This window comes from Coturnix japonica, chromosome 1 (genome assembly GCF_054131305.1).
Source record: "Coturnix japonica strain WE chromosome 1, WE-NBRP24, whole genome shotgun sequence".
NCBI lineage: Eukaryota > Metazoa > Chordata > Aves > Galliformes > Phasianidae > Coturnix > Coturnix japonica.
Genome location: NC_140663.1, coordinates 49,653,165 through 49,665,175, shown reverse-complemented (window position 1 = coordinate 49,665,175; position 12,011 = coordinate 49,653,165). Strand labels below are relative to the sequence as shown.

General features: G+C 47.3%; 1 protein-coding gene across 3 annotated transcripts; it reads right to left on the bottom strand.

Moving 5' to 3' along the window:
- Positions 1–337: 337 nt before the first annotated feature.
- TMEM263 (transmembrane protein 263) lies at positions 338–9,933 on the bottom strand. Of its 3 annotated transcripts, none has more exons than XM_015863944.3 (5): positions 9,822–9,933; positions 8,437–8,501; positions 7,586–7,719; positions 5,153–5,258; positions 338–2,926 (listed from the first exon to the last, which is right to left on the bottom strand). In XM_015863944.3, exons 4-5 carry the CDS (start codon positions 5,214–5,216, stop codon positions 2,640–2,642), a joined length of 351 nt encoding a protein of 116 aa, XP_015719430.1. In that variant the 5' UTR covers positions 5,217–5,258; positions 7,586–7,719; positions 8,437–8,501; positions 9,822–9,933; the 3' UTR covers positions 338–2,639. The 3 variants fall into 3 exon arrangements, with proteins under 3 accessions (XP_015719430.1, XP_015719413.1, XP_015719421.1); XM_015863927.3 differs by having other exon boundaries at positions 5,153–5,222; XM_015863935.3 differs by lacking the exon at positions 9,822–9,933 and adding an exon at positions 9,166–9,300 and having other exon boundaries at positions 5,153–5,222.
- Between the last annotated feature and the right edge of the window lie 2,078 nt (positions 9,934–12,011).

The following is a 12,011-nucleotide window of genomic DNA, read 5'->3' as shown; positions in this document are numbered from 1 at the left end:
CATACAAATTATCTTCATAAGCATTTCCCCTTTTGAAATGGGGGCTGGGAAGGTGAGTTTTTAAAAAGTTCCATATTCTGTTCAGCTTCCTACGATCTTAAAAGCGGGTATCGCCAACCCGCGGATCCCAGAACTATATAACAAAAAACCAAACAGTGGAGATGATTTTGCATTGTGTCTACGCACAACCAACATGACAATGAAGTATGAGTTTTGTTAACAGCAGTTTGGTGCTATTCAGGTGCAGACTGCCCCGGCCTCGAATGCAGCATGAGGATTCAGATGTAAGCATTTACTGATCCACCTTTCTTCGCAAAGTAACTAAGGAAGCTTTCAGTAAGTCTGAAACAGCAACAATTTAATGTTTCACAAGTGTCAGGACAGAGTCAGAACAAGTTCTTAAGACAGGGCCTTCTTAAGCAAATGGAAAATAACACAGAATACAGGAAGAAGCTCTTCTCCAAAACTAAAACCATATGCCACGGTAAAGCATTTCAGTTACAAGATTCAGAAGTAATAACTACAACACATGCTAAGAACAAAACACATCAAAGCAGGTGGCAACCTTGTACAGTTCTAACATGGCGTCTCTCCTAACATGCTTGTTCTGCAGCAGGTTTCATAGCATAAAAATTAAAGAATGACATAAAAAAGGGGTGGGGTGGGGGGGTGGTAAAACAAGTTCAATGTCTGAGCGTTCAGAAAACAGTGAAGGGTTTGGTTGAGTGTTACAAATCTTGCTGTGCTCCAAACCAGCTGATACACAGTGCTCACTGGTAGTGCCCTGGGGTACACTGGAAACTGCACTAGGCTCACAGTTATTTACTGCAGCTCCACTGCTGCTGGTGTCTGAGGTGCTCATTCCTGCAGCTATGTGGGATCTTCAAACTATGCAGCATTCTGTGCTGTCACCTTCTGGCTATAAAAGTAGTAAGGATTGCATTTATTGCTTGACTTTACCTCATTACACACCTGCAGCAGTTTGGAGATAAGCAACTGGTGCAACTAACGAAGGGAGCAGAGGTCCACCTGCTGGGTTTTGCTCTCCCGATTGCCCCAGTCGTTAAACCTAGTAATACACCATCATTACTGATAGCCAGTATAGCTGTTCCAGACTGCAGCTGAAGTACCAATGGCTCAGAAGACAGGGTTACCGCTGTACCATCACGTGCACAGTTTACTTTCAACAACCATGAACACAGGAGCAAGTTTTAGACACGTGATATACTTTTGCTTTTCTTTAATCTCTAAGAAGTCTCTATATATCCTCGCACAACCACAGCTACCTGAAAAGTAAGCTTACAAGCTTGGAAGTTTTTGGAAGGAACACAACTTCTTAGAAAATACTGCATATACAAAGTTCACAGCCTTCTTGTTTGCGAAGTCAGCACACACACATAAAGATCACCAGAGGCTTCTACTTTAAGGCAACCTCAAGCTGTGTCCTTGGAGTGTATTTGGCCTCACACACTGTGGAGGACCTACAGATGTTCCCGTATGAGGAGTGTCAAAGTTTGGCATTTGTCAGTATACAGCTTTTTTTCTTTAAAGGGCGCTCACATGCCATTTTTGGTTTGAATCAAAGTACTGCATTCTACTCAGAACGCAAGGAATGAGATAAAGATGTAGTGAAAAAAATCTTGCATCCATTTGAACAGAGCAAGAAGCTAACCTGGCACATCAAGGAGCTGAGACAACAGCTTTGCTGGTTCTTCAGTGGTTTCCAGCTACACAAAGCAATTTTTTCAAGTCACACAGCTGTGTTAGATGACCACAGCCACCTGCTCAGTTTCCGTTAAGCCATCATTATTTTCTGGTGTCTCTCAGAAGCTGATTAAAGCAAGTTTCCACTTGCAGTAGACAGATGCCTATCATTAAATACACCTGAGATTTAGCAATCTTGTATTCAGTAAAAACTGAGTAAGTTTCAGGTATCAGATTCTCTGAAGCTTGTTCAATGAACTGCACAGAAACAACAGAACAGCACTTTACGAAGCTTCACCTAATAGAGAGGTTCTTTTCTAATAAGGCATTAAGTTAGATTTTATTATCCCTTGTACCACTCTGTCAAACTTTCTCACCTCCCATCCCCCTCTCATTTTCAATCTGTTTGCTTCCAGTTTGGAATGGCAGAGTGCAGTCACTGAAAACTGTCAGGCTGCCTGCAAGTACTGTTTCCTAACTGTAACTATTGAAGCACATCCCACGGTGCCATTACACAGCTCAAGGATCCTTAGCAGGAGGATGTGGAAGCCACTGGGGACAGTAAGTGGCACCTCATCAAACTGACTGTACGGCAGATTATCAACTTAAGTTTCTATGTTCACATTTCAGTCCAAAACTGCAGAAGACTTAGAGTACGTGAATATTCAAATACACATTACCCCTTCAGACACACATACTCACTCCTATAGTTATCAAGTGTAACATTTCACCAGGTACAAAGCTTGAAACTAGGCCGTAACAAATCTTCAGATGCTGTGCTAGCCAAGCTTCTTCTGTCCTTTCCAGATGAAATCAGCCTTCTCTTCAGAAGACAGTGTCTAAGACACATGGCTTCTCATGGTCCAAATCTTAGCAGATTTTAATGCCACCAAGGTAATATTGTAGAAAATCAAGTATGTCTCTCAGTTTTGGCTTTAGTCAGATTTGTCCTTTTTCTTTCCTGTTAAAGGCACTTTGCTCGCAACAGCAGATCCTACTGCTGTAACGCCTCCAGCCACAGCAGAAACACTTCCTTTGACCAGCCCCACTCCCACTGAAGGCACTGATGTGACTGCTGTTTTGGTGATTTCCAAGCTCTTCCCTCCAATCCAAGCAACACCCCCAATCGTGGCACCCACAGCTCCCTTTGTCACACTGAAAATGCCACCAGTCACACGAGAGAGCACGCCAGGCTGCTGCTGCGGGTGGTCTTTGATTGAACCTGAGGGAAGAAAAAGCAATCAAGTCAATCACAGTGCCACAACTAAAGCATTTTCAAGAGAGTTATTCATAAGTATTTCCTTTTATAGTCTAACAACCACTGCACGCAGTACGTACTTACCTTACAGTTTATTTTTCTTGGATGCTCAAACAACACCATTGTTCCAAATAGCAAAGTGCGGTGCAATGAGATACATATACCTCAATGCTGTTTTCTAAAACACAAGTTAACACAGGGCCTACAAATATCAGGCACACAGCTCCCACATGGTTTTAAGTGCTGAAATCAGTCCTCTGCCTGCACAACCACCAGCCTCTTTGATGCTGCCAACTCTTGCAGCCAAGGGAGTCCACTTCTGGATCTCGTTAATGGCAAGGGAATGTTGCTCCCTTTCAGTTCCACAGGGCAAGGTGACAACAAAGGAACTCCTGGTTTAGCTCATGAAAAGTGGTCCCCAAAGGCATTAACAGCTGTGCAGGCAGTGACAGGCTCCCATCAACAGAAATCCGGCTATGAGACACATAAACAAAACCCCAATCACTTTTTTTCCCTGCATGTTGTTGATGCAAGTCTGGTTTTCCTTTACGCTATGTTTGAGCTGTGTATTGAATAACATGGTTCCTTGATGCACGCTGGATAAGTCAATTCACGGTTTCTGTTTACGGTACAATTACACAGCTTCAAATCTGGTGCCACCTGCAAAGCAGAAGGCAAAATACAAGAATAGTACTACCCATACAAAGTATGAGCAGAAAGCTTTCTCTTGCATGCATTTCCCTAAATTCTCCAAGCAGCATGTTGCACGAGTGCCATTTGAACAAACTGAAACTACTCCTGTCTTTAAAACATAAAAATAATGCCTAGTAAGCTGGATTCATAATGGTTCCATGAAACTATTCAACATGCTAGGAAGACAAAAAAAAAACAAACATACATACACACCACTTTTACACTGTCATCTTCAACGAAGAATCAATTATAATTTACCAGTCATGCCACCATTCAGATTCTACACATGTGTTTTGGCACGTGTGAAACAATTCACTCTTCAAGGGGGAAGGAAAACAAACAAACAAACAAAAAGCAAACAAAAAACCAAAAAACAAAACAAAAAAAAAAAAAAAGGAAAAGTAGCCCATGAAGTTTGACTTGAAAATAAGACATAGTGGGGCATAGGATCCAACCAGACATCTGTGCTCAGGAATGCTTCAAGGATCTTGACAACCCTACAAGAGCTTAAAAAGAAGTATTTTCTCCTAACAATATCCTTAAGAAAACACTGCGCTAACAAAATTTATTTATCCCTTTCCTCTCACCTTCTTGTACTAGTGCTTCCTGTGTTAAGAATACATCAAGTTATTCTACTTGAACCCCTTCTGCTTCAGCTGTGGATAATACTGCTGGTTCAAGTGAAGTAAATTGCTCAGTTATACAATATGTAAAAGCTGAGAAAAAAATAACCTGCAAACAACTAGAGCTTTTAAGCATCATTATAAACCAAAGAACAATGAAAAGGAGAGGAAGCAGGACTTGCTGACCTCTATGTATGTTTATTATGTTTGGTACTAAAGTGAGAGAAGACAAATACATAAGACCTATGTGTTGAGAGTGGTTTTTAGTCCAGTACACCCCCAGCATCACAGTCCACAGCCTAGAAGGGAATACTGCTCATTCCAAACTTTTATTTCCTCTGCAGATATAACAAGATATTTAAAATTCATTTGGTTCATGGGACCAATTCGTCCCTGCATTCATCAAACCAAGCGCTTTGTTGTCTTCACAAAACCGTGAGATTAAGCCAATCAGTGAGAACCACAACTAATGTAATCGTGGACAAAAAAACCTCCAAAAGAAGAGACAGACCCATCTTGTCTAAAAGTCACAAGTACTACAAACTCAACAAGCATCCAAAAGGGTAGCTGGGCTCTTTCCACCTCATATATGGATTGATTCAGACCTCTGGGAACTGATCTGCATACCATGTCCTTCAGTATCTGCCCACCTTCCCTAAAATATCAGCAGAGTTATTAACCACAGTGAACTCACTGGTTTGTACCAGGACAATGCAGAACTGAACAAGAATCCAAGCCAATCCCATCCCAGGACTGAGTTGCTTACTGTTATTTGAAAGTTAAGAGTTCAACTTGCAGATCCATCTTTAAAATAGGTTTGATCTTCTGGCAAATTTCTGTAAACTTACCTGGTATTATGAAAACTAATACATACCTTCTGGTGGTTCATCATGGAGGTAGGATGGGACATCCTGATGACTCTTGTCCATTTGATTCATTGTTACCTAAAAAAATAAGTTCACGTATGCCGCAGATCTCTTCTGCCAAAGCAAAAATACAACCCGTGAATCTAAAATTCATACAGCATCAGTTCCACAGACAAGGACTTTATTCTTCATCACTAGATAAGTTGGCATCAGCTGCCCAGTTACTGCATGTTTTATTATGAGACTGTGCTGCTGAACTCTTCAACCAGACTGAATACTTGAGGAGGAGCCCTCCAGCAGGTCAGCAGCTTTGGCAAGAGCAGCCACACTGCACCACATGCACCTCAAGTGGCCACCACTGATCAAAAGCTATGAAACAGATTAGCAAACATAGTGGTAGATGCTGGAAAAAAAACAGCAGCCTGCCTATAAGATCCATTAGGACCTAGGAAGGAGCAGTTTAAATAAATGAGTCCTTGTGGGAGGATTTGAATAAAGGCCGGGAGAAAATCGACCAAAAAAACCAAAAAGGTGAAATAAACGTAATGAAAACACTCCAGATACCATGTGGTGACAGCAGCACAACTGGGCTATTTTAACTATACACGAGCTTTCCAATGAAAACATTTCAGAGACAGGTGATACTAAAACAAAACAAACAAAATCACACAAAACCCATCAAAAGCTGCTCCCTAGTGCAGCTCAACACCTTTCTACCTTCCTGCCTTGTCAGGGACTCCCTGTTTTCCTTCTCCCTGCATATATACAGAAACCCTTGAGATCACTCAGTTCCCTCCTGGGTTCACTGACCACCACCACAAGAACTGCAGCCCCTCCTGCCATGCCCATTTCTGCAGCTCAGGAGGGTGGATCCAGAAGGGATGAGGAGGCAGATGCACAACTCAAGGGTGGGAACACTCAACCTGGAAAAGAGCAGCTCAAACCCTCACACAGCAACTGTGAAGTCAAAACAGCGCAGAAAGAGCCAGCACCCACACGCTAAGTGACAGATAGATCTTTGCATGAGCAGGAAACCTAAACTGAACATTAATGAGTCTTCACAATCAGCCCTGAGGGGATCAGCTCACAGCTCAGGAAATATGGGAACAGCATCTACTGCCAGCACGATTTATCTGATGGCAATGGCAAGCAGGTGCCCTTCTGTCTTTTGATGTGGAAGCAGAGAAACAGGAAAGTGATTAACAGCACATCAATATGGGAGACTAAATACATGAAAGCTAAGAGGCAATCTGGAGAAAAGCAGTTATGTAATTCTTTGTTCTTTTATTTAATCACAACTCAGTGAGTTTGAAAAGAGCCTGACAGATTCCAGGGAGAAACAGAAGGGGAAGTGAGTTCTGAGAAAGGACCGGATTCAGCACCAAGCCATTTCTTTGTGGCTGTCTTCCCTACTAAAAAGAAACCTGGCCAGCCTTACTTCAAACAAAGGAAAAGTGGTGAAAATAATTTTCAAAATGACCCAAGGGAAACCCAAATGAATGAATACAGAGAATAACCTGCATTTATAAAGAGCTACCCCTACAATGTGTCTGAATCCCCAACATCTAGTCTGCTTGCAGTTCCCAAAGAATCCCAGATGAAATTCACTGCTTCAACTTCCAAGAACTTTGTCAACAAGTCTTCACGAGATCATTGCTGTTTGAGTATTTTCTGCTGTCAAGAAGTTATTGGATTCAACAGCACTGACAGCAGGTACAGCCCCAGAGAAGGATCTTGGACCTGCTGTGCTAGCCATCATACAAGTATTCAATAAAGACTAGCCCTGTTCTGTGGAAAGAACTGGAATAAGGTAGGCAAACAGGTAACATGGGGAAAAGACTGCTTCACAGCTGCCTGTAATCCAGGTTAGGACCCTGTCAGATTGACTTACAGCTGCAAGCATAGAAACAAGTGAAGCAATGTATTGACAGGGGAGCTTCACAGCAGAGCTTCTTGTTTAGGTACACCACCCCCCTAAAAAAAACCAACAACAATAAAGAAACCCACAGCACTCCATAAAAGCAGTGACACATTCCCACCCCTTGCTACCTTCTGCAAAGAGCAAGGTCATGGAAATCTTGAATACAAGCTACTTTTTGAAAGGTAGAGCAGAATTTTACACATCACTCACCTTCAACAACCTAACACAATCAGAACACCTTCCAAGCCACAGTAGTGCCTCACTCTCCTACAGCTCCATTGACTGCAGTGTCCTACTTCACATGGGTCAGGCACTGGTAACCTGTCGCTACAAGACCCCAGAAAGGCAGAAAGTCTTTTCTAGGTTTGTAAAAAGCAGCTAATGAAAACCAAGTCACCCTTGGTGAGCTCCAGTCATCAGAAGGGGGGATTAATAACATTTTTTCTTCAAAAAACAGAGTCAGCAAATGGGTTCTGCTTTTCTGTCTTTTACAGAACACTATCACAGCAAAAGCACTCACCTGCAATTCAGCGCCTCCTTGGTGTGATGACATCCAAGTGCTTACATCCCACTTTGGAAGGGAGCCTACGGTCACCCGACTGCTGTGTTTCCTAAGGGTGGTTCCTCTTCACTCTCCCTACTAGAGGTGCATCCCTGCAAAGGAAGAGAAAGCAAAACTCATGAGACATGATGGAATTGTCAACTCTCCACCAACACCTAAGGCATCTGGAGGTGCAAAGATAAGGTTTTGCTTGAAGAATTAGATCATTCATTGATTAAAGCACCTTGGAAACAGCTAAGTCCAAGTCTCCTGTACTCTGAATCCATAGACACCAAGAATGCAACAGCAATGTTATTATCAGCATTGCAAGCATATGCAACTATGCAAAGATTGATCATAAGCCTGAATATATATTGATCATAATCCCTGGAATACAGGATCTTGAGCCCTGGTGCAGACAAACAGCCATGCACAAAACACACGTAAGCTTCATCTGTTCTTATGTAAAGAAGCTGAAACAAACGTAGACCTTATGGGAAATTATGAACAAGAACACAAGTGACTGGATGCTTATTCCCCCCTCTATGCTCACGAAGGCCTCCCACACCAAAAAAACCACGAAGAACAAACCCACTTTTTCAGTTGGTTTTAAAGCAGAAAGCACACGCTTCCATACTGTCACAATACAAACAGCTAGAAGCTACAACAATTTACACAGCTGGAAGAAAACAAGCAGCTCAGGAGTAGTTTTATGGTTGAGATATAATGCTGTAATAGGACCCTGAGTGAAGGCTCCAGGAAGCACTGGAGGTCCTTGTCCAGCCATGCATACATCCACATCCGAGCCACTAAACACCAGAATGTCTCACCAAATATATTCCTTTGCACAAGAGGTGTCAGGTCAGCTGTTTCCCCAGAGATGTTCTGCATCCACCTATAAGAGAAATGCTGCATTAATGACATTGTATGGAACAGGGTTACCACTGTGTTCCTGCCACGTACCACAGTCCACTGCAAGGAGAAGCAATCAGCACAGCCTTCAGGAGCCTGGGCGTTATGGGATTCAGCTCCCTGAAACTCTAAGGGCACAACCTCTCTTTCATGACCATGGATGGAGCTCCTGGACAGCAGCCGGCACTGATCGCCATCAGCCTTGTAGACATGGGTGCCACCTCCCTGCCTTCACGCAACGCTCACAGTGTCTCCCAGACTTTGCAGACAAACAGCCCCACTGTTAGGGCTCAGCAAACCCAGCCCAGCAGCCGCCAGCAGGAGCTGGCTTCTCTCAATGCCACCGCTCAGACGTCTGTGGGCAGCAGCGCAACGACCCGAGGATGAGGCCAATTTTGCTTGGCAGCACTACGCTGCTCCAGCACCGGAACCATTCCCTAGGGAGAGCAGCGAGCAAACCGACCGTCCCAGCTCAGCACGGAGCCTGGAGGGGGCCGAGAAAGGCCCAGAGCTTTCCCAGAAGCCGTGCGGTGCCGCACACCGCAGTATCTGCGTGCTGAGCTCAGCTATAGTACATGCCCCGCTGGTTACACAGGAGCATGCCGCCGACAGCGGCTCGGGGCAGGCCGCCTCCCTTCTGCCTTCACCTTCCGCAGGGAACCACGTCTCCGCTCGGTGCCCGACCAGGCTGGGACCGCCGTGTCCGGGCCCGGGCCGTGCCACACGGCGTCCCCGGCTGGCTCATACAGACAAAGCGAAGCGCTTCCAGGTTCCTCCCCGCGCAGCTCAGCTTCAGGAGCGGGTGGAAACGGAGATAAAGTTAAGCGGGAAACATCCCAACGCGGAGCAGCGCGTAAGGAAACGGGCAGCACCGGAGGCGGAGCGGCGCGTCCCCAACACGGACAAGTTTCGGGAGAGCAGAGCGAAGCGCTCCTGCCGCTGCTGCGAGGCTCGGGCGGAACGGCGGCCCCAGGCGCCACGCAGGAGGCGGCCCGCAGCCCGCCGGCACCCCGAGCCCCGCGGGCCGGCGCTGGGCGGCGGCACTGACGTGGCACCGTGGCCGCGGCGGAGGGCCGGCTGCGGCGCTCCTTCCTCCCTCCTTCCCGTCCTCACGGCGCGGGGCCCCGGCAGGAAGCACAAAAGCTGCGCCCTCCGCGGGCCGGCGGCCCCGCTCGGCCGAGGCCCCCCGCCCGCTTCCCGTCCCCGAGCGGCAGAGGGAGGGCGGCAGAAACGCTCGACGGACGGTCGCCCCCCGCCCCGAAATAACGGCGGCGGCGGCGATCCCCGCTCGGCGCCCACTCACCGCTCGTCGCAGCGGGCACGCCGCGACCCGACCCGGCCCGGCGGAGACTTTACTCCCGCGCCGTCCTCCGCTGCCGACGTGGCGCCCTCCGCCGCCCGCCCCGTCGGCGCCCGCAGACCCCGCCCCAGCGCCCGGCGCGGCCCCTCGGCGGGCGGGGGGCGCGCAGGCGCCGCCACTCCCGCCCCCTGCCCGGCCCGCGGCTCCGGGCCGCCGCGCCGCCCCCGGTGCCTTTCGGGAGGGTCGGAACTCCCGCAGAGCCACGCGGCGCCTTCGTTCAGTCGGGGGGGTGGCGACCCCCGAGGTCGGGGAAGGCGAATCAGCGGGTCCTGAGCGGACTTGGCTCCTGCGCTGGAAGGAGATCCGTGTTCCCTGCTCTGCCCCTGCTCTTCCTCCAGACGCGGGGATCCCGGGGCTGCCGAGCGTCCCTTGCCTTGAGGCCCTGTCTGCCATACTTGACACGCAGGCACATCTCTTCGTGTCCACTATTTCCCCCATAAGGCAGCCGGTCCCCCATAACCCTTACAGCACGAGGCACCCAGCGGCCGACAGCCCTGCTTGAGCCAGGGGGTTTGGAACTCGGTGATCCTTAAGGTCCCTTCCAACCCAAGCGGTTCTGTGATCTGAAAACTCTTCACCTGCTGTGATCTGAAAATGAAAGGCACCGCAGTGAGAGAAACCTCTTCTTCAGATTCTGAAAGACGCGGGGTGGAGCAGAGGAGTGTATCAGCCAAGTGCTGTGTGTGAGTGGGCGGCCTGCACACCCCGAGCCCCAAAGCAGCAGTGCCCTGGGACGCAGCTCTGCAGGCACAACAGGAGCACAGGGATGCGGCCCTGCTGCTCCCCCACACACACCTCGGCTGATGGGAGGGCTGGGCTGCAGGGATGGCACCTCTTCTCATTTCGTTTTTCATGCATGGAAGCGTTACATCGTCACTGATCTCCAAAGGAGAGACACCACTCACATATATACAGCGTCTTCATTGCGTATGAGGAGACATGCTTACTTAAGTGTGATGTCTGTCCTGCAGCTGCATCTTGTCTCATAGAAAACAAAACTGTCTGCTAGGAGCACTGGGTGACTGCAACGCATGGGGAAAGAAAGTCAGAGAGACACATGGTTCTGGTGATGGTTCAGAAGGTAACAGGTCACATTCTGTGCAACTGAGAGGATGCTCAGGTGGGCACTGAAAAACCTGGAACAAAATTTCTCCTTACTAAGTATTACTTAACTGAACGATATCTATTCATTAAGTTGAATATATTCATTAAGTTTTGTTGCCTAGACCACAGAAAGGCTTCATATCTGTCAAAGTGCAATGGGGAATTTAAAAATGTACCTTTGATAGGAAAATGACCAAAGTAATTGAAGCAATTTCCCAGAGTACAAATTAAATTCTAATAGGAAAAAGCATTGTTCCTTCTATCACGCTTTTTTTTTTTACATTAGCAGCAATTATTTGATATTCCAGTCTTACAAATATGAGCAGTCATGAGTAGCATGAGCAAAGTTTGCTGAAACAAATGAGCCTGGAAAGGTCAGCTCCCTGCCTTAGATAAATAAGGTGAGCAGTAACAGTGCTGTTTAGTCTCGTAGGTGTGGTGTGCTGCACAGAAGCATGGCAACTCTTATTATTATTCTTTTAATCCTCTTTTAAACAAGCCCTTCTTGCTGTTTCCCATCTGTTTGCTCTGCTTCCTTGTGTGTACACATCACGTCTCGCTGTGTGTTAATAAGGCTGAAGGTTGACTGAGAGTTGGGTGTGTGCTTGCCCACTTTTGGAGCTTCTGAAGAAAACTGCTGGCATGGAAACCTCCCCCGACAGACTGACATCTCAAATAACAAGCTATCAGGTCTTCCTAGAGCCTTCTCAGCTCTCACAGACCCAGCTCTCTCAGCCTGTCATCACAGGAGAGCTGTTCTACCCCTTGGATCATGTTTGTGGCCCTCCTCTGGATGTGCTCCAACAGGTCCACGTCTCTCCCATACTGAGGACTCCACAGCAGGTGACGTCTTACCAGTATAGAGAAGAAGGCCAGGATCCCCTCCCTCACCCTGCCGGCCATGCAGCTTTAGATGCAGCCCAAGATACGGTTGGCATTGTGGGTTGTGTGGGCACATTGTTTGCTCATGTCCAGCTGCCATGCACCAGTACCCCCAAGTCCTTTTTAGCAAGGCCGTGCTCCATCCTT